General features: G+C 41.5%; 1 protein-coding gene across 1 annotated transcript in view; it reads left to right on the top strand.

Annotated features, from left to right (window-relative positions):
• The window catches only part of LOC144682282 (protein bassoon-like), a 421,222-nt gene that overhangs the window by 342,079 nt on the left and 55,361 nt on the right, over positions 1-23,782 (top strand). The window contains exons 6-7 of the mRNA XM_078544759.1: positions 16,279-18,424; positions 18,841-19,760. Of these exons, the coding sequence (XP_078400885.1) occupies positions 16,279-18,424; positions 18,841-19,760 (3,066 nt within the window). The remainder of the gene's footprint in view (positions 1-16,278; positions 18,425-18,840; positions 19,761-23,782) is intronic.

The following is a 23,782-nucleotide window of genomic DNA, read 5'->3' on the forward strand; positions in this document are numbered from 1 at the left end:
TTCTCTCTTTGCATTCATTGGCGAGTTCTAGGAAGCCTGGGAAGCCTACGCACCCACAGTTGTTGGAATCGGTGCCGATTTCCTGATGCGTTGTCAATTTTCACACTGAAACCACCCACCCACTCCCAAACCCACACATGCCTGCATGTTAAAATTCATCCCTCTGTGCTTGCAATGTTCCTGAAAGCATTAACGATGTCCCATTTAAATACAAGTGTTTTTTTTCCTCCTATGCTAGAGATTTTATTTTAGAAACACGACAGCTTTCTTTCCCCCATCCTGCTCTTAACTCTGAAATAATTGATGTTAATGATCTGCTTGCAACATTTTTCACATGGTTCCCCTTGTGGCCTGTCAATCCATGTTGACTAGTATAATTATGTATTCATACAACTGCACAAGGAAGAAATTAGTTCTAATAAAACTGGCCTCAAAGAAGACAGCCATAAAATTCGATAACTCCTAAAAACAGGTGTCAACTTCCTGCTGCATGCTAATGTAAATGATTGCAGAGTTCAGCCACTGAAGAGCACACTTGGGATAGAGTGCAAAATTCTAAGAGGCTATCTCTACTTAAATCCAACCAGCAGCCCTTAAAGGGGTGTTACATTCTTATTGCAGCAGGTGCTGGAAGTCATTCAACAACTGATTCTGACCTGGGAAAGACAAAAGAATGGCACAACTAAAGGCCTTGGTGTGAGAGGGTCAGAGAGGTCATCTTATCCACCAGCCTCAAGCACTGCACAATACACCAAACCCCCATATTGACCGACCAATTATTTCGACCAGTCAGGATTCATCACTAAACATTCATAGCTTCACCTTATCCTCACATAGTTAACACTGCTTTAAACCCTTTATTTCACAATCTGCACATACTGCCAACTATTCAACCAGGACAGGCACATACCCAAAAACATTGCACTGCACTGTCACACTTGTGTCTCACTTGCAGGACAAGGTGTCACAAACTGGAGGCCATAGGAACTAATTTCTGGGAGACAGAACTGACTCCATGTGCACCGCCACCACCCCCCCCCCCCCCTCCACCCCCCTGCCCGCTGCATGGAGTGGCCATGATGAAGCCTGTGGCCATTGTCAGCCCTGGAGATGGCGCTATCCTCATATCTAATCCTTCTCCTCATATCCCACTTCCCACTCGCCCTGTAATCTCTTCTGCTTTGAAAACTGAAAATGGTGTAAGCATACACCTCTTGCTTCCCCCACCCCCTCATCACACCCCTACCCTTCTGCCTTTCCCCTTTAAGATACAAAAGTTGCAGCATAACCAGGTATTGTTGGGAGATCAAGAGCTGGAAGTGCAAGAAGACTAGCATGAAGAAGAAACACCATCACTCTCTAACACGCTTGCAGCCTGCAGCTCAGATACTGGCACTGTGCATAAATCAGAGGTTAGCTTAGAGGCAGGACCTGCATATGGTGAGTCACAGGGCACGAGTGAACTGCAATAAGGGCAGGGGACAAGGGTAGCACAGGTGCCAGCTATCTGGAGGGCGTGGTCGCACACATTTTGCTGCAGGACATTTTGATGGGGTGGACTACAGAAGAAGGATATTGGGTTTGCACAATGAAATGTTTGGTGCATCGACAGGCCTGCCAGAAGGCCTGTGGCCACTGTGAAGGGGCATGGAAGAGTCAGACAACAGCTTGCGCAGAGCTTGGAGACTGTCCTTTCCAGCATTAACGTGGTAGCAACTCTATTAGCACACTTGTGGACCCAACCACCATACAGCATCTGATGGCCAGTGTCTCAGCTTCCATCGCAGCACAAGCAGAAACCAGCCATTGCCTGAGTGCTGCAATGGAGGCTCAGCTTGAAGTCATGCATGCTCAGCTTTGTACCTTGCAAGCTCAGACTGCTGCCATCATAGCTGCGGATGTCAGCATTCAAGTCATAGCAGTCTAGTAATCTGTCCTCCAACGCATTACTAGGATTGCAGAGGCACCACCCTGGGCAAGCGGTAGCAGCTTCATGGAGCATGAACTTGCTGCTCTATCTCAGAAAGGCGCCACCGGTGCCTTCGTTATTGCCTATCACCCAGCGAGCCTTGATTGCTGTTGCCAAACCAAGATGGTGCAGTTCAAAGCTGGGCCTTTCGAGTGAGAGCTGCTCAAGGTCATCCTGCAAGGCCATTTACAGCCAGAAGAAGTCATTGAAAGTAGGCAACCTTCTACCAACCATGCTGCAGCCCTGGGTTGCACTACTAGGAATACTAGGACAGAGTAAGCCTGGCATTAAGGGAATGTACAAGGGTAATTAGTTGACATATTTATGCAATATGGCATGATTTGATTTATAAATATGTTCTGGAATGTTTTTTTAGGGTGGTTTTGTTTTTTGCATTGTTGCTAAGTGAACGTTGTGATAGTCAGTAACAGAGGGGAAGGTAAGCTGTGGAATTGTTGGTGAATGGTTAATTAAGGTTGTATTTACTGGTATCACAGCCGGATGAGTGGATCATGATGGGCCCTGCCAGAAGGGACTTGCCTCCTCCCTTCCTCCTCCTGGTCTTCTGCTTGTTGCTGATGGCCAGGAGTACCCCTTTATTATGGCGAAGTTTTGCAGCATGCAGTAGGTCACAACGAACCTTGACATCGTTTGTCGAGTTCTGTAGAGCTGTTCCAGATTGATCCAGGCAGCAAAATTGTTGTTTAAGCACCCAATGATATACTGTAAAACATTTTGTATGGCATAGTTTTTGTTATATGCATGCTTCCCATATATGTGTGGTTGTGCATTAGAGTCATGGTTTTGTTGTCAAAGGATAGCTGCTTTCATCCAGTAGCCACCTTTGTTGTGGTGGCTGAAATAAAGATAGCACAGTGACCTGCTGCAGAATGAAGGCATTATGATTGATACCAGGATACCGGACACCAGCCTGCATGATACAGGGCATATTGTTACACGCTAGGCCATTTTGAGAAAGTGGAATCCCTTTTGGTTGCAATACATCTCAGTATGCTGTCGGTGGCACGGTGCACCAGGATCCTACAGTCCTCAAGGAGCTATGTGTTCAGTCTGCCTGCTACTCTTTGGCAAAGGATAGTACTTGTCACCCAGTAGCCACGCTTTGGTTTGTAGTGGTGGCCCAAGTACAGATAGCACAGCGGACTGCCGCAGAATGAAAACAACATGACTGCTGCCAGGATACTGGGAAATGGTCCAGCGTGAATGAAATGTATTCAACTCTCTGTGCAAAAGATCCTCATTAGCTTCCCTTATGCAACAATGGATGGCAAACTGGGAGATGTTGCAAATATTGCCAGCTTAAACCTGGTAAGAGCCAGAAACATAAAAATTCTTGGCCACGGTCACATTACCAAAGAGCAGCAGGCGGACTGAACACATGGCTCCTCGAGAACTGTAGGATCCTGGTGCACTTTGCCGCTGACAGCATGCTGAGATGTACTGCAACCAAAAGAGATTCCTTTTTCTCAAAGTCCCCTAGTGTGCAACAATATGGGGAAAATCCTAGAGTCTATTATAAAAGATATGGTAACAGAACACTTGGAAAGCAATAATGGGATTAGACAAAGTCAGCATGGGTTTATGAAAGGGAAATCATACTTAACTAACCTACTGGAGTTTTTTGAGGATATAACTAGTGGAATAGATAAGGGAGAACCAGTGAATGTGGTGTATTTAGATTTCAAGAAATTGGTTGATAAGGTCCCACATAAGAGGCTAGTGTAAAAAATTAAAGCACGTGGGATCAGGCGTATTATATTGGCATGGATTGAAAATTGGTTGACAGACCGGAAACAGAGAGTGGGAATAAATGGGTTTTTTTCCGGATGGCTGGTGGTGACTAGTAATGTACCGCAGGGATCAGTGCTTGGGCCCCAGCTATTCACGATATATATAAATGACTTGGATGAGGAAACCAAATGCAATATTTCCAAGTTTGCTGATGACACAAAACTGGACTGGGTTGTGAGGAGGATGCAAGGAGGCTTCAGGGCGATTTAGACAAGTTGTGTGTGTGGGCAAACACATGGCAGATGCAGTATAACGTGGATAAGTGTGAAGTTACACGCTTGAGTGTGAAAAACAGGCAGTATTATTTAAATTGTGACATATTGGGAAATGTGGATATAGAAAGGGACCTGGGTGTCCTTGTAAACCAGTCAATGAAAGTAAACAGGTAGGTGCAGCAAGCAATTAGGAAGGCAAATGGTATGTTGGCCTTCATTGCAAGAGGATTTGAGTTCAGAAGTAGGGATGTCTCACTGCAGTTATACAAGGCCTTGGTGAGACCACGCCTGGAGTATTGCATGCAGTTTTGGTCTCCCTACCTAAGAAAAGGTATACTTGCCATAGAGGGAGTGCAGCGAATGTTCACTAGGCTGATACCAGGGATGGCAGGACTGTCGTATGAGGAGAGATTGGTTCAACTGGGTCTGTATTCACTAGAGTTTAGAAGAATGAGAGGGGATCTGATTGAAACGTATAAAATTCTAACAGGGCTGGACAGACTAGATGCAGGAATGATGTTTTCCCTGGCTGGGGAGCCTAGAACCAAGGGCCACAGTCTCAGGATACGGGGCAGGCCATTTAGGACTGAGATGAGGAAACATTTCTTTACACAGACGGTGGTCAACCTGTGGAGTTCTCCGCAGAAGGCTGTGGAGACCCGGGTCACTGAGTAAATTCAAGAAAGAAATTGATAAATTTTTGGATATTAGGAGCATCAAGGAGAAAGCAGAGAAAGCAGTAATATGGCGTTGCGATAGAGGCTCGAAGGACCGAATGGCCTATTCCTGCTCCTAGTTTTTATGTTTTCTATGCTTCACAATCGCTGGCAATGCCATCTTTGTCCTGCTCTGAGGTTGCAGTTGTGGCTGCAGCATGTGGCAGATTTCAGTGAGAACACCCTTCCTGAAGAAGAGACGAGTGACACACTGTTCCTCAGTTAGGTTCAGATATAGGTAAATTATGCCCTGAACATGCAGGGCAGCTATGCCTCTTGCTGAGCTGCTTTCTCCCCCTCCATTTTCTCCCTCTTCCAGCAGCTTATTCTGCTCTGTTTTACTGTTGCTTATTTTCCAAGTTGTCCTGTATTCCAAACAGACTACTGTATCTATATCTCAAAGCAAATGATTTTTGCAGAATGCTTGAATCAGGTCAAAGTCTTACAGCAAACTCCATAGTGCTTTTTTTTTGTTTTTATTCATTCATGGGATGTGGACATTGCTGGCTGGGCCAGCATTTATTGCCCATCCCTAATTGCTCTTGAGAAGGAGATGGTGAGCTACGACCTTGAACCACTGCAGTCCCTGTGGTGTAGGTATGCCCACAGTGCTGTTAGGGTGGGAATTCCAGGATTTTGACCCAGTGACAGTGAGGGAACAGCGATATATTTTCAAGTCAGGATGGTGAGTGGCTTGGAGGGTAACCTCCAGGTGGTGGTGTTCCCACGTGTCTGCAGTCATTGCCCTTCTAGATGATAGAGGTCGTGGAATTGGAAGGTGCTGTGTAAGGAGCCTTGGTGAATTCCTGCAGTGCATCTTGTAGATGATACACACTGCTGCCACTGTGTGTCGGTGATGGAGAGAGTGAATGTTTGTGGATGTGGTGCCAATCAAGCTGGCTGCTTTGTCCTGGATGGTGTCAAGTTTCATGAGTGTTGTTGGAGCTGCACTCATCCAGGCAAGTGGAGAGTATTTCACCACACTCCTGACTTATGCCTTGTAGATGGTGGACAGGTTTGGGGAGTCGGGTAGTGAGTTACTTGCCACAGGATTCCCAGCCTTTGACCTGCTCTTGTAGCCACAGTATTTATATGGCTAGTCCAGTTCATTTTCTGGTCAATGGTAACCTCCATTGTTGATAGTGGGCGTATCTGCGATGGCAATGCTGTTGAATGTCAGGGTGCGACAGTTAGATTTTCTCTTGTTGGAGATGGCCATTGCCTGGCACTTATGTGGTGTGAATGTTACTTGCCATTTGTCAGCCCAAGCCTGGATATTGTCCAGGTCTTGCTGCATTTGGACATGAACGGTTTCAGTATCTGAGGAGTCAAGAATGGTGCTCCACATTGTGCAATCATGAGTGAACAAACCCACTTCTGACCTTATGATGGAAGGAAGGTCATTGATGAAGCAGCTGAAGATGGCTGGGCCGGGGACACTACCCTGAGGAATCAAGGATTATGGGGAAAATGTAGGAAAGTGGAGTTGAGGATTATCAGATCAGCCATGATCTCATTGAATGGTGGAGCAGACTCGATGGGCCAAATGGCCTACTTCTGCTCCTACGTCTTATGGTCTTATAACTGAGATAATGGACCTCCAGCAACCACAACCATCTTCCTTTGTGTTGGGTATGACACCAACCAGCAGAGAGTTTTCCCCCTGATTCCCATTGACTCCAGTTTTGCTAGGGCTCCTTGATGCCAAACTCAGTCAAATGCTGCCTTGATATCAAGGGCAATCACTCTCACCTCACCGCTTCCTGTAGACTTCGGTTTTAAATAACTGTGGAACCACCAAACACTTTTATAATTGCAGCAAAACCCAGCAGAAAGCAATAAGAAACTAATCTATAAGTAGTGGACAATCCCTTTAAATAGCACTGCTTGAGTTCCCTGCTGCTGCTGAACACGTGTTCAGTTGTGCGAGGTTGAGAGAAGGCAATAGCTGAAGCAGAGAGTTCCAAAATGGCAGTGCTGGCATCAAATCATGCTGATTGATGTCACAATCTGCCTAATCTGCATGCTTCAGGCAGATGCTCCCTCTGTGCATACCAGCGTCCGCACCAAAATGGTACCTGACATGGTTAACCCCAGAGGTGTGTTTGCTCACTGCAAAAACCTTTCTGGAGACAAAACAGCATTCTAAATGTTGAAAATCCAGGCACAGTGGAGCTGCATTTTGCGGTCGATGTTTCCCCTTGAGGTTAAACTAAACCTAGCAGCCATAAATACAAGGTAGTCACTAATAATTCCAATAATGAATTCAGGAGAAATTTCTTTATCAGAAAGTAGGAAGCATGTAGAACTCAATACCATATGGAGCAATTGAGGCCATTAGCATGATGCATTTATGGGAAAGTTAGATAAGTACAAAACGAGAAAGGGGTAGAAGAATATGCTAATAGGGTGGCAGGAGCTTGAGACAGGTACAATAACAGGTATAGACCAGTTGGGCTGAATGGCCTGTTCAAATGCTGTAAATTCCATTTAATAAATTTCTGTGTAACTTGCTTTTATTCATTTGAATAAAGAAAAGAGAGCCTTCAAATTTCTGTCACAAGTATTTTAGCCAGAAATGAAAAAAACTTCATTGCATCATTCTAGTTCATGAATTTTTAATTTAAAGCTCAAGTTATGAGCTGAACGTTTTGAAAAAACAAACTGCATAAGGTGTGAAAGATAACCTTATGTCGTATGAATGTGTGTTGCTTGAAAAAATGCTATTTGTATTCAGTTGACCAAAATGTGCACTGGCTGTTATTAGCAGTCAACATATTCAGACAGGATTTGAAGGAAGCTTGAAACAACCCAGGAGTTGAATACAGTCCCCAACACTAACTGCACCCACACCTATGGTGTGCAACCATCTATGCTGGGCAATTAACAATAACCATTTTTCATCACCCTAGAAGCCAGCTATTTCAGGCAGACTCAACTGTTCAGTATGCTCTTTGCACCTCATTAAAATGTGATTACCTTAATTATGCCTCTCAAACTTCCCATTTTAAAAGCACTTCAAAGCAAACTTTTTGTCTTGTTTCTGTATTTAGCTGTGGACTTTCAAACACCCTTGAAGAGTGACCGTAAACTTAAAAGTAGATTAAAACGCTTTGAATGCAGAGCTCTTAAATACTATGATCCCGGCACCATTATTTTCTCCACAGATACTGCCGGACCTGCTGAGTATTTCCAGCATTTTCTGTTTTTATTGTACCATTAGCACAGTTTAGTCATTGTACATAGTTTTTGCTGCAGCTCATCTGTCCTTTCCCACAGGAGGGTATGCTTGAGGATTCCAGGACCTCTGCCAGACCACTCCTCAATCTTCTTTTTCTTGGAGAAAAGAACCTCAGCCTCTTCAGTCTCTCTTGATATTTATAATTTGTCAGTTCTGGTATCATCCTTGTAATCATTATTACACCTTTTCCAGTGACCCAAATCCATTTTGTAATATGGAGACCAGAACTGTTCGCAGTACTGTTTGTTTGTGTGTGTAGTCTAACCAAGGTGCCATAAATGTTTAACAAAATTTGTCTGTTATTCAATTCTATTCCTCTAGAAGCGAACCCCAGTGCTTTGTTTACATGTTTATGGCCTTTGTTAAATTATGCTGCTACTTCTAATGATTCATGAATCTGTACCTCTAGATCTTGTTGCTCCTCTACCCATTTAGATGTTTATTTTCTCATGAGTATGTGAGCTCCTACTAAAATGCCTAACCTCTCATTTATTTATCTTGAAGGTGAGTTGCAATTTATATGCCATTCTACAAGTTTATGAACATCTTGTATTTTGTTTTGGTCGGTCCTTCCTCAGTTTCAACTGTTAACCTTCTCCGTCGACCACCTACTGCTCCCACCCCCAACCCTATGTACAATTTCGAAATTGTACTTCCGACTCCTGAGCCAAACTCATTTATTGGTGAATGACAGTGGTCCCAGCATTGATACCTGTGAAACACTGCTTCCCACATTCTGCCAGTCCTTAATCCCACTGGCTCAAGTTAAAAGCTAAAGCCACAAAATTTGGTTGCGTAACACCCACATTTTCAGGGTTAACAATGCCGCTTGGGGTCCAAAATGGCACCCTACGCACACTTCTGGTGTTGGCTGCACCAGCCGCCATTTTGGTGAAATCATTAATGCAGGCGCTGGGAGCATGTCAGAAGTGTGCAGAAAAGGCAGAACATGACATCAGTGTGTAACGCTGATCTGACTTAGTGATACAATTTTCAACCCCAATGCTCCAGCTGACGCTCTTTCTTAACGTCACGCAACTGAACATGTCTTCAGCAGAACCTTGAAGTTCACTCTCTCCGCTGTTGTGCATTGTCACTCTTCTCGCAGGTCAGGCACACCTCCCCAGCCATGTCCATCATCTGATCCAGTCAAAGTGCACCTCCCCTTTAAGAGATGTAGGTTGACTTGACCTCATACCTAGCCTCTTAAAATTTTTCACCCCCTGCTCAGGCGTGCAGCCACTCAAAAGCGTGCTTAGTGCTGGCTGCATCCTGCAAGCATGTAACTGAATAGGCAGCATGAAGTTTGCCTGCTGCCCGCAGCGAAATAAAAGGATTAATTGTACATTGTGATTCCCGCACCATTTCCACAACCTAACTCTTTCATGTTACTTACTGATACTTTAAGGAGATGTAACCCCAGGAGGTTGAGTTTCTCTATTTTAAACTGGAACTCTTTCATAATATACATGTGTTTACAGTTACTTATTCCAATATGCATTTATGCTTGAGGATTCCAGGACCTCTGTCAGACCACTCCTCAACCTTTTTCTTGGAGAAAAGGACTTCAGCCTCTTCAGTCTTTCTTGATATTTATAATTTGTCAGTTCTGGTAACATCCTTGTAATTGTTATTACACCTTCCCCAGTGACCCAAATCCATTTTGTAAAATGGAGACCAGAACTGTTCGCAGTACTGTTTGTGTGTGTAGTCTAACGAGGGTGCCATAAATGTTTAACATAATTTGTCTTCTTTTCAATTCTATTCCTCTAGAAGTGAACCCCAGTGCTTTGTTTACATGTTTATGGCATTGATTGACAGCAACATCCATCTTCTGTATCTAAGCTCATCCACATAAATGGTCCAAGTTTTACAAAACCCTCAACCTTCTTCCTGTTCTCATGTCTTTATTCAGCTGATTTACTACAGATACATTGTTCCATACCTTTCAAAAATGTTGTGAACCGCAGGAGCCATAGAACAGATCTTTGTGGAACACACTGGTTATTGTACTCGAGACAAACCATTTTCACTTTAATTTCAATCTCTCTCATTGCTAAACCAATTCGCAATCCATCTGAACAATATGTTATCTATTCCACAAAGCTTCAACATTGCTTTGCAAATCAATGACATTTAATTACTTCATATTGATTAAGCATATTTGATAAGAAATTATGGGGTTCCTTAAGGATATTACAATTAGAGTTAATACCCTTGGAAGTTATTTTCTAATAATGTGCTTTAGAAAAAGATTTAGATCAGAAGGGTAAAATCACGAAATACAGTTAAACTCTGATAAATGCAGGAAGTATTCTGCTTGAATCAGGTTTTCTGTGAAAAGGAAGGAAGGATAATCAGATTGCGAATCTTGCACTGTTGCCCATGGAATAAATTAAGCCTGCTGGCACTCACTGTATCAAAGCACTGAAAAAAAAGATTAGTTTCCCAAAATGTCTCACTGGTTAAAGGCAGATTCAGCAGAAATCATTTGCATTCATTATGCCGAGCATTAAAAGTTGTGTAATAAACTTTGCATCATAGGTGCTGACAACTCTCAAGTATATAAGCCAAGTGGTCACTCTCCCTGTGTCTAGACAGTGTCATCAGCCAAATGGTCACTCTCCCTTTGTCCAGACAGTGTCATCAGCCCAAATGGTCACTCTTCCTGAGTCTAGACAGTGTCATCAGCTGAATGGTCACTCCCTGTGCCTAGACAGTGTCATCGGTATTATTCAACTGTAGGTGACATCACAGCTGAGTCAGGCCATGTCTTCCACAACATCCACACATGCACACTTAACTGTTTATTTCCACCTTCTGCTCCCCACCACCGCCCCCCCCATCCCCTGCACAAGACCACTGAGGTCTTACAACTGATCCTGGCAGAGATCAACTAACCTAGCAGAACTTGGGATAGAACTTTAAATCTTCCTGATCTGTATGACTTAGTTCCACATTATTCAGCCAATGGGAGTGATTGGCAAGGAGTTAGGCTGTTGGAATTATGTGCCTGGATTTGGTTACTTCCAGTAGTACCATCAAGTATCATTATTTGCTTTCTTTAAAACAATTTTATCTTATGAGAACCACCAATGGATGAACTATTTCTTACCCAATAGTCCACGATCAATTGGTAGAAAAATGGGGAGGAAACTTGAAAAGATCCATCCTTATTTCAGTGGAAGTGGAATACTTTACCAGATCAGTATACTAACAAAAGAACATAATGAGGTTTATACATTCTCTCTGCCTCCTTATCTCTCTTTTATTTCTGTTTAAGGGGGCCTGCTTTCTTTGCCAATCCTGAAAATGGACATGGTTGTCATCTGCAGTGATCTATTACACTTTGCCATTATCCAAAAAATGGTTCCTTAAGAATCATATTATTTTGTTTCCAACTACAGAATGGAGACTAATGTTCAATGTTGTCATTTCCTTTTTGTCAACTTCCCAATGTCACAATAAGCCAATAGGCAGGTGTTCTTTGGGATTGTGAATTACTTCAGAGTGTATAGTTGGTGAGATAGTAGTACTAATTACACATTCATACACATTAACGTTGAATGTTTTCAATTGTGAGCCTTTAATAACATGCCAATCTAACTAAGCAGAGTTAGCTGCCCAATGATGCAGTTTATGCGTGTGGGATTAAGGGGATTCAGTATTTTTTTCTTTTCTGGATCTGACAAGACAAGCTGCTGATCACAAATTGCTTGCAGATGAGGCACTTCCACTAAAGAAAGGAGAATACGTATTTGGATTGTCCTGATATGGCCCAGTTCCTTGATGGTTGAGGAGCACAATAGGCCAGCCTCATCTACCCATCCTTGCATTTAATTATTGGTACATTGCACAGAAGGAAGAAGTATAAAAAGAAAGAGAAATATTCTCACTTAAAGTGAAAGGTGGTGAAGGAATTGATTTTAAAGTTTAAATCAAAGTGATATACTTGGCCTTGTAGGATTTTCATTTGGACAAGATTTTGCAACTCTTAGGTCTGATGTATTAATCGAAAGCAAAATTCTCACTAATTATATTGACTTTGCCATTACAGTAACATTTTATACTGCAGCAGTTACCAAAAACAAACTTGGCTTCCAAATTATTTGTGTTCTTTACTTGACACAATCCATAAAAAAAGCAGCCTGCTTGATCAGTGCTGCAACCACCACCTACCATTCACTCCCTCCATCACCAATGCACAGTGGCAGCAAAGTGTACCCTATGCAAGATGCACTGCAGCAACTCACCAAGGTTCATTTGACAGTACCTTTCAAATCCGTAAACTCTACCACCTAGAAGAGCAAGAGCAGCAGACTTATGGGAAAATAAGTCACCACCTGCAATTTCTCCTCCAAGCCACACATCATCCTGACTTGGAAATATTTTGCCATTCCTTCACTGTTGCTGGGTTAAAATAATGGAACTCCCTTCCTAACAGTACTGTAGGTGTACCTACACTAGATGGATTGCAGCAGTTCAGGAAGGCAGTTCACTACTATCTTCTCAAGGGTGCTTGGGATAAGCAACAAATGTTAGCCTTGCCAGCAATGCTCACATTCCATGAAAAAATATTAAAAAATACACTGACGAGTGACTTAATCCACAAGGCCACCAAATAAGTACATCAAACTCCTCAACTCAACTCAAACACCAGCAAATTAAAACCCTCAAAACAAGTAAATCAAAATGCTGCAATTTGTTGGCTGGATTTTCTTGACCATTGCATAAATTCTATAATATATTCTATCATTTCTTTATAGATATTTTTCTTCTGATTTTTATGTAAATTAAAATAAGAACACCTATCTTCTCACAATAGTACTTTCCAGCAGAATGTAATTTGTTGTTCTCTGGTAGTGAAACTATAAAGATACTTTCACTGACTGAAAAATTACTAATATGTCATTATAGTTTCTTCACTAATATGGAAATAATATAAAGCATCTAACATTCCCTCACTATTAAGTGAATACTATACAATTGTTTATGACTCTGCCATTAATATAGAATGCCTCTCTGCAATGTGCCTTCACTAAAGATTATACTCTTTTATGACTCGCTGACAGAGAAACTACATAAAACACCTCTCTATAATGCATCCCCTTCGCAATAATATTTTATGACATTTTTAATGATTCTTAGTAAGGTAGCAGTTTACAACTGCTGCATCAATGATGAAACCATATAACAAACCTAATTCTAGAGCAAGGTGTTTATTGGTCCCTAGGCAGGATTGCATGGCCAGGTTCTAGAGAATTTTGGACAAACGTACAAAATATCTAACTTGAAGTTTACTAGATTTCTTAACATCCTTTGAATATTTTACCTTTTTGTTTGTTTACCTCATTAATAACTAAAAGAAATGCTTAGCAGCCATCTGCAGTTGAAATGGTTCTCTTTCTCAACCTTCAATGGAATGCCATGATTACAGCACATTGCAATACGGATGGAAAATTGTACTCTTTCATTCCAATGAGGCACCTGTCCTAAGGATATTTACTTTCTGCAAACCAAATGACTTCCTTCTCTGCTGTATCATTCTATGCTTCTATCATAACCAGTACAGAAGATGGCGCACAACAAATAATCTCGATGCCCCTTGAATGGCAATTGGAAAATTGAGCCGGGGCTTTAATATACTATGGCATTCTAGTGTTCCCTATGACAAAATGTTCTTTTTCATCCAAATTACTCCTATTCTCCTATCACTTGGTTGATGGACTTATACATGAGGAATGGTTACATGCTTGAAATATTGTAGAGCCGTCATCAGACACAGAACCCCACTTGCCTGATTATTCAGTGCCTTCAGAATAGGAGGAAACAAAAACATAAAACAAAGTTGGACAGAGCTTCATCAGCTGTTCTCCATGTGATATGAATGAGTCATTTCATGAGTTCTTCATCTGGTTTTGTCGAGTCATCTCAACTGTTCTTCATGTGTTAGAGTTCCACACTTCTGTCACTCTTTGCATGAAGAAGTGTTTCCTAACTTCTCTCCTGAATGACTTGGTTCTGATTTTAAGTTTATGTTCCCTTGTCCTCGACTGCCCCACTGGCGGAGTAAGTGTCCCTCTATCTACCCTACCAATTCCTTTCATAATCCTAAAAATCTCAATCAAACCACCCCTTAACTTCCTATATTCCAGGGGATACAAGACTAATTTCTCCTCACAATTTAACTCTTGAAGCCCTAGTAACATTCTAGTGTATTAATCCTTCTAAGGCCAATATCTCTTTTTAAGGTGCAGTAACTAGGGCTAGAAGTGGTCTAACCAGGGATTTCTATAACTGAAGCAAAATTCTTCCCCTTTATAATCTAGCCCTCTGGTTATAAAGGCCAAAATTCCATTAGCTTTTTGATTATTTTTGAGCCTCACGACTTCATTTTAATGTGCATACAAGGATCCGTAAATCTTTTGGACTTTTACTGTTTCTAGCTTTTCACCATTTAAAATACTCGAACTTACTTTCTTGGTTCAAAATAGATGGCCTCAAACTTAAGTGTGCTGAAACCTATCTGCCACAGCTTTACTCGCTTAGTTAAGCTACCAAGGTCTCTTTGTAATTTCTGCTCCCGATTATGTTGTGTAGAATGCCATCTATCTTTGTGTCAATGACAAACTTGGATATATAGCTCTCTGTTAGGTTATCTAAGTCATTACTAAATATAATGAATAGCTGAGGCCCCAGCACAGATCCTTGTGGAACACTGTTAGTTACTTCCTTCCAATTGGAGTATATACCCTTTAGCCCTTCTGTCTGTCTTCTATCGTTTGCTTGGCAAATCTACTAACCAGGTCAATAATTTGCCTTTAATTTCATCAGCTTTAATTATATCGAACAGTCTTTTATGTGGAAACCTAATTATATCGAACAGTCTTTTATCTGGAAATTCATTTTGACTACATCCATTTACATTCCCATGTCTACCACTGTAATTATTTCCTCAAAAAATTCAATTAGGTTCATGAGATATGACCTACCCTTTACAATTCATGTTGGCTCTCTCCAATCAGTTCAAATTACCCTAAATCCTCAGTCACTCTGCCCTTATTTATAGATTCCAACATTTTCCCCACAACAGATGTTAGACTAACAGATCTATAATTTCTTTTTTTAAATGATGGAGTTACATTTACAATTTTCCAATTGAAATAAACAATTCCTAAAGCTAGAAAATTTGCAAGATTATGGCTAAAGCATTTACAATTTCTCCCCCTACTTCCTTTACAATCCTGAAGTAGAATCTGTCGTTCTTTAGTGACATTATTTTTTTTTCTAATGTTGTTTTCTTGCTTAAGTTAACTTTTCTGAGTTTCAATCCTGGATTCCATGTGATATGATGGAGGCATCTCAGCTGGTCATGTGTAGTTAAAGCACCGTAGGTGTTTCTCACATAGTGAATGAACATCTTGGCTATTGTTCATGCAGTGTGAATGAGGAATTGCAAGTGTTTTCCTTGTCAGTTACAGAAAACCAAGAAGATGCAAAAATGTGCACTGCATCAGTTCAAATAATAGTAGGGAAAGTTGACGATGAAAACATTGCTAGTTGCACTAATTACACGTTGAGTGGTGAGAATAATTGCAAAACCAATTAAGCGATTAGAACTGTTTTATCTTTTGCACTAAAATACAAATAAGAAGGTATTGGAATAAAATATACTGCATCAATGATCTTACCCTAATAAGTGAGACTTGACTGATTTGAAAGTCAAAATTTTTCCCTGTTTCTGAACAAAAAAAACTCTTGTAGTAATGGCCAAATAATGACCAAAGGGCAATTTGCATTCTGAAAGCCGAGGAATTGAGTACACAGATAGTAGATATGCTACTAGCTAACAGATACTGTTTAGTTATTTCTAATGTGCATCAGGATTATGTAAAGTTAAGGTACAATATTATCTACTTCGTTGAATCTTGAACATGTCTTATATGCAGCTTTAAATGTCATTTTCCAGAATGTAATTAATTGATTATTACCAAATGAGTACATTGTTGGATAAGCCGAAAATTGTTTCTCCCTGATAGTGTTAAACTTGAGTTTCCAATGCAAGAGTATGCTCCAAGTCCTTGTATTCAGTGGTCTCTCTTATAGCTGCAAATGGGTTTTGTTATATATTTGTGGAGTAATAGTCCAACTGGAATAGCTAATACTGCATGCTTATGTGGGTTAATTCTATGAGCCAATTCCTCTCATTTTGGGATGATCTCTGTGCATTTTTTTTTCTGGGGAAATAACTAATTCATAGCAAACATCAAAATAAGATGATGTACTTCACAGGGGTAACAGAAAATCTGCAATTTTGTTTTTCAGATTGGAAATTGGCAGCAGAGCACGATGAAGAAAGTGAAGAGAACCCTGCCAAGTCCACCACCTGAAGAAATAATACATGGTAGTGCGCCAATTCATCCACAGCTATTTGGAACCTCCCTGCCTCGTAAACGGGGAACCCTGCCTGACCAGATCACTCGTGATAAACTCCTTAAGGATATCAGCCATGAGCTGGAGAAAGTGGAGCAAGAATCAAACAAACTCCAGAAGAAACAGGCAGAGCTTGATGAAGAAGAAAAGGAAATTGATGCAAAGCTGCGTTACATAGAACTAGGAATCAATCGTAGAAAGGAAACCTTTGTCAAAGATCCAACAAAGCGAGATGGGGGTTATGTGCGGGGCTTGGGAGAAGACCGGGACTATATGTCAGACAGTGAGGTCAATAACATCCGAATATCTTCGTACAACAGCAACAATGTCTTAGCGAGGCCACATACTGCTCCAGTTAATCAGTATTCTGAATTCTCAATGACACAGCATACAACCACATCATCACAGTATCCTCCATCACAGACCACTCCTCAAGGTTTGACGAATTACCAACCTGCAGGTTATCAGCCACCCCACTACGCAGTTCCAAACGGTTACCAGTCACAAAATAATTTTCAGCCTCATTCTGCCCTGCATTCTCAAAACACTTATCAGCCACATGCATATCCACAGAACACAAATTACCAGAGTGACAATAGTTTACAAAATGTAACTGGATTCCAACCACCTAACCAATACCATGCTCCTACAACCTATCCAAATCAGGCTTCTTTCCAGTCTGGTCATAATGTTCAGTATCAACAACAGGCAAATATCCCGGCACAACATCAGAAACCAAGGCAGACATCATTAGCAGATCTTGAACAGAAAATACCCACCAATTATGAAGTAATTGGTAATCCAAATGCAATTATTTCTGCAACTCCAACTGAGAAAGTTTACACAACCACAACAATGAGTAACAACTATGATCAGTACAAGAGTGCAGAGATGAGAGTTGCTGATAGTGGAAATGCAATAGAAAGTCCTTCAACTAACTATTCAGCTGACTCTCTGTATGCAAACTTAGAGCACAATGTTTCTCGCAATTATGTCATGATTGATGATATCAGTGAATTGACCAAAGAGAATACCTCAGCAACAGAAAGCCAGAAAGTAGAGCAACCCCCTCAACATAGTAATTCAAGGCATTCAAAGGAAAAGAATGACTTCTCAGAGACAACGAACTCTAACAGAACCCATGCTTACAATAAAGCTGATGATGAATCAGAGGAAGATATGTATGACCTCCAGGTATCAGACCATCGAGGGAAGAATGGATACCAAAGGAATTTAGATAGCCATAGCAGAATATCAAACTCCTCAAGTGGATCTTCATATTACTATGCAGATAACAATCAGAGACATTCCTCCCGCACAGACAAGCACAACTCTCCTTATGGGTCTCAAAAGCATTCATCAAAACAACTGGCTCCTGCTGTAATATCCGCCAAGCGCAGCAAACACAGAAAGCAAAACATTGAACAGAAAATCTCCAAATTTTCACCTATAGAAGAAGCCAAAGATGTGGAATCTGATTTTGCTTCATATACTGTCACAACTTCATCTTCAGGAAACAATGTGATCCTTAGGGCACAGAAACTTCAGGATGAGATAACGTACGGTCTCAAGAAAAATATTTATGACCAGCAGAGGTATTCTGGTCATGGTAGTAGAGAAGCAATGGAAGATTCAGAGAGAGGGTACAGCAATGGCAGCAGATCAAGGTCCTCCTCAATGTATGGAATGGAAAAATCAGGGAAAGAAGCAGCTAGTCCAAGAAGTAAATCTTATGAAAGAGACACCATGGAGAGGTCTCAAAAGATGGGAATGGGCCATAGTCGAGGGCGTGCTCCAATGAGAGCACAGGCCTCTGAAGAGGAAAGCCCTTTGAGTCCTATGGGAAACCAGATGCATGTGGCACGGGCCACTAGAGAACCACTCCCACCAAATGTTGTAGACAGCAGATCTCAATTTGGCTCCAGCCACTCCCTGCCTGATGTTCAGGATGTCAAAGAGACATCGCGTAGCCATACATACAGAGAGGATGATGGTTATGTCATGGATGATATGCACTGTGCTGTGTCTGACAGTGAAGGTAAAGAATATCACTGGTGACCTCATCAACTTAACACAGATCATTTCCAAAGCATGTTCAGTGCAAAAGTTTTGAACAGAAAAAACATTTTTTCAACATTGTAAATAAGTGCATGTATGAAACAGACTTAATTCTTACAAGGTTAAAGCCTAATTGATTGGCATGTGCCTTTACCCTTTTGTATGCACTCTTTTTTTTTAACATTTTTAGCATGCTGCACAGCTCATTGTTTCTGTTGGTGGTATGTTTGTTCAGTGATGTGTTTTTGTGGGTTTATTCTGTTTGTCAAGTAACTTATCCTGGAGCTCCCTGCATGTGGCAAGCTGCCTGCATTGAACCTTTGCATGGCTACAGTCTTGGTACCACACATGCAGCTGGAGAATAGAGTGACTGTAATGTGTTTTTGGTTTTTGAAGCCTACCACTTGGGCCAAGAGGAGACAGACTGGTTTGAAAAGCCAAGAGAGCGTTCCAGACATTATAGTGGACAATCTTCATCACAGAGACGCAGTCACCGAAACCACTCACGCCACAACTATGACGAGGCACCAGATGATTCATGGCAGCCGGCAGAGCGCTCACAGTCACGATATTCCTCAAAGGATCATCAGAAGCAGCCTGCGTACCAGTATGGAGAGCCTGGCCGACACTCTTCACGCCATGCTGCTGAGGAGCCTTCCCGGAAGTCATCAAGGCAGCATCCAAAAGAACAGCATCGCCAAGAATCCCGGCAATATTCTCAGCAGCCTTCACAAAGAAGAAGCCAACAAACAGAACAGAGATCTCAACGAGATCCTCACTTGGGTTCTGCTGAGTGGACCCAGCCTCGATCATCATCCGGGCATCACCCGGACGCTGAGCTACCACGATCACAGAAACACTCGCAGCAGCAGCAGCAGCAGGCAGCTAGAAAACAATCAGAACCACTGCCTCCGCAGCAGCAAGTTCGGTCACAGCACAATCAACCACCACCATCGCGGCAGAGTCATTCACAGCAGCAGGTACGACAGTCACCATCGCAGCAAGTGCGGCAGCCATCATCGCAAGCGCAGCAACGAGCACCACCACTGCAGCAGCAGCAACCACGCCAACCTCAACCACAGCAACAGGCACGGCCACCGCAGCAGCAACAAGCACGGCCACAACAACAGCAACAGCAGCAGCCAGGGCCGACCCAGCAGCAGCAGCAGCAGCAGCAACAACAGGCGCAGCAACAGGCACAGCAACCGCAGCAACAGCAGCCACGGCAGCAGACTCTTCAGCAACCTGCAGCCCAGCCCCAGCCCCAGCCCCAGCCCCAGGCACAACCGCCACAAACCAGGCCTACCACCACCATGGTAATGTTTATTCATGGTTCTAACTAATTATCAGTGTTATGAATGTCCAAGGTATTTCAAAGATGGATCATACAACACAACTTTTTTATGGCTTAAATGCAGCCTAATTATAGTGCTGTTAGTGCTGCCCTAGTCAGTATCAGCCAATTCAAATCCGGCACCAAATCTGAGTCTTTTGGTTTGAATGGCCCCTGGATATAATATTTCAAATGACTTTTAAATTTAAAAAGTTTTAAAAATATTATTTCCTCAGAATCTAAAGTATAGACTTTATTCAGCTCCCAGAAAAGCATTCAATCTAAGCCTTTAAAATAATTTTTTATGATTCCCTTCATTTTTCCTTATTGGAGTCATTTCCTGAATACAACACTTTTTACATGTCTCTGCTGGTATTAATTAAAATGCTGGCAAGCTGTAATTGTTTTCAGGTTGCCAAAAAGTGAAATTTAACTAATTGGTAAGCGAAATGTGGCAGCCCAATTGAGGTTAGAATTTAATGATTGAAATTGATTTGGGTCTGTACAGGGTAATGTTGATTTGAAACATAGGCCTGGATTTTGGAGTGGTAATGAGAGTGAAACTGGCGTTGCTCACCATCATTATTCCTTTGAAACATGGTAATTCAGAAGTCATTGTCAGTGATACTATGCTCCTCCACAGGATGCACTGTAGAGGAACCCCCAGAATGCTACCAGTAAGCAATCAGTGAATTAACAAAAACTTCCACTTTTACACTGTTTGTCTCTCTGTAAAAACCTTTAAAAAGATACACCTTGTTGAATGAGGGATAACTGGGTTTTAAAGCAGTGTACAAATGCCATAGTTACTGCAAAACACCCTTACTGTCCTTGAAAACTACTTCTGTCGTTGTGGAATATCTAATTTCATCATCACGATTAAAACCGCACATTTAAAGAAGTTTTTTTTTAAGTTTATGATACATTAGCTTCTGTCTTAAGCCAATCATAACCAATTAGTCCCCTATCCGCCACCTGAAAATGTAAACTTTAAAATGAAGGATGATCAGCAATTTTAACTTCCCAATTTGCTGTCTGAGAGAATTTGTGAATGTGATTGCTGCTTACCCTGCTTGCTGACATCACTGCTGCTAGATTCCTGGAGATCCCCTTCATGTCATTGGGAAAGGCAAAAAACCACACCACAGAGATGGCCAGATCTTTGTAAGCAGCTTTCTTCAGGATCAGCAATGACTGCTGTTGCTTTGCCACTGATGGCAAAATCCAGCCCAGGAGGTTCTGAGTAATAATTATCTCCGGCTGAGTTATAGTGCAGGCACTAATTTGATCGACTGTTTTATCTGTGCCAGGGAGAATCAGTCATATAGATGTTATTGTCTTGGAGGTTTACTCTAGTGAAAGGTAGTACTCTGTTGCGCACAGACTCACTTTGTATTTGTGCTTTTTGTAACATCTAACTTTTATGAGCTATCTGGAGCTTAACGTTATACATATAAAGTAACATAAGAATGTATCTCTTCTACACACATAAAAGCAATTGTTTAAATAAATTAGTTATCAGCATTTGCTTTTAGTAGAGCTGTGCTGTACCAAAACCAATCCATGTTCTTTTATAGCTCCTTGTCCACCTGTTATCTAGGGCCCTTAATGGTTTCCTTATCCAGGTGCATCAAATACTTAATTTTTCAGCCTGCCTCTAATCACAGTTTTCATCTTTTATGACTGCGCCATCATCAGCCACTGCACATGTAGGTAGCAAAAACAAGCAAGAGATATAGAATAATTGAATTACAGGAGAAGGACATTTGACCCATTGTATCCTTTGTGCTGGCTCTCTGTAAGGGCTGCTCAGCTAGTCTCAATCAATTGCCTTTCCCCCATATCCCTGCAATTCTTTGCTCTTCAGCTAATTATTCAATTCTCTTTTGAAAGCCACAATTGAATCTGTCCCCTATCACACTCTCAGGCAGTGCATTCCAGATCCTAACCACTCAGTGTAAAATGTTGAATTAAGACGAGAGGCATGTACAAAGCGTAAGAAGCCTAATTACAAAAGGTCACCTGGATATTGCATCTGAGTCCACTTGACTGGAAACAGAACAGGCAGCAAATAAAGAGAAAATGCAGTAAGCATGCTTTGAACAAAGTGCTTGTCATGAGACAGCTGTGGCACCATGCTCCGAGTGCAAAGCTGGATGATACATTTTCCTCTCTTTTACACACATCAAGATAAAAACCACCCAATAGTGTTTTTTTTTAATGATATCAGTGCCAAAGCATAGCAAGGTAATGATTAGCAGTTCAGAATTCTCAATCAGTTCAGGACTTTTTTTATCTTTTCAAGGATGTGAGCATCACTGGCAAGGCCAGAATTGTTGCCCATCCCTAATTGTCCATGAGAAGGTGATAATGAGCAATCTTCTTGAACTCCTGCAATCCATGTGGTATAGGTACACCTATTATGCTGTTGGAGAGAGTGTTCCAGGTTTTTGACCCAGGATGACAGGGGAAAAAAAACATTAATCTGCAAAGCTACCAATTTTATCCCCTTTAGGTTAAAAAAAAGGGTAAAGGTGATAATTAAACAGGAAAACCCATCCCCAAAGCAAGTCTCCATTGACAACAAAATAGATCGACTAGAGAAGGTGCTCAACAACAAGATACTTCCAGAAAATGTTGAGTTGTTCATGATGGGTATAAGCACAACAGAATGCCCCTCTTTCTCAGGATTCAGCAATGCCAGTGGGTTGTGTAAGCTCCCATTTATAATCAGAAAATTTGTTATGTCCCAAGCTTTTATGAACCTAAACTCACCTCCCTTCACATTCTCTCCAAGGCCAATTTGAGCATCAAGTTGTTCACAGTCTTTCACTCTAATTGCCACACATTTGCCATACCATTTAGGGCAGCAGAAATCATGGCATCATCTTAACGCACCATGCAGACGAGTCTCATCATAGAAAAACAATTTGGGATATCTCTCCTTGCTGTACTAACGTGGCTTTACTGATGCATCCTTGAGTCAGGAGAATCTTGAATTAGTACTGACCAGATTCTGTCATGACTTGTCTTGATGTTAGAACATCAAGTCAGTCTGATAAGGGAAATGGAAGTTTATCAATATGTAGCATGCCACTTACTGGATGTCATTAATATAAGACAGTTTTCCTTGACCCACTCTCAGACAATATTTGACTCAGATATGGCCCAATATCCAAGCTAACGTCACTGTTAATGAGTTTAAGGCTGCAAACCCATGCCTGGCAGAGACCGAGGTTGATGACGCTGTGTTGACCTCAAACTCAATTTTAGGCTTCTAAATAGGCCAATGAGTTTGGCATAAGTGACGATATTACACATGTGCAGAGGACTGTGCAGAAGCTCTTAAAGATAGCAAGGTGTCCTTGATCCTTCACTGTATTTGACCCCATATTGCAATACATGTAACATCAAGGTGAACTTGATACTTGTTGCTCCCGCTTGTTGAAATTTAGTGGGATAGCAGTATCAAAACAGAATGATGTCATTTGACCACTTAATCACTAAAATTGATAAATTTGTAATTGTTTAACATTAGAAGTTTTGGAAACACTTCCTAAACCTTAAAAAAGTGGCAAAATAATTGGAAATACAGATAGTAAGTATGCTTCTGCCACTATAGAAATATCTGGTCCATTGAGTAGGTCAGGATGTTATTTGCAATAGTAGGGCAGGGCCCGAATGTACAACCATGGAATCCCAGCCGCTCAAACATATAGGTAATAACGAACAGAAGGGAAGAAGGCCTGTCAGTCCATCAAGCCTATTTCTTCCTGTGTTCCGCCTGTAATGGATCTTTGTCAAATCATTTATTTTTCTGGCAAAAGATTCTGGGAAGTTTTTTGTTCCTGCCTCCTATCAAGGAAAATCAAGTAAAGTCCTGGGGTACCATTTTTTCATCCTACTTTACACATTCTTGAGATCTCAGCAGTTTAGCAAACAAATAGAATTTGATATTTCCTGTCTAAATGTATAACCTGAACCATAAATCCCATTCCAAACCAG

Source organism: Cetorhinus maximus, chromosome 6 (genome assembly GCF_964194155.1).
Source record: "Cetorhinus maximus chromosome 6, sCetMax3.hap1.1, whole genome shotgun sequence".
NCBI classification, from domain to species: domain Eukaryota; kingdom Metazoa; phylum Chordata; class Chondrichthyes; order Lamniformes; family Cetorhinidae; genus Cetorhinus; species Cetorhinus maximus.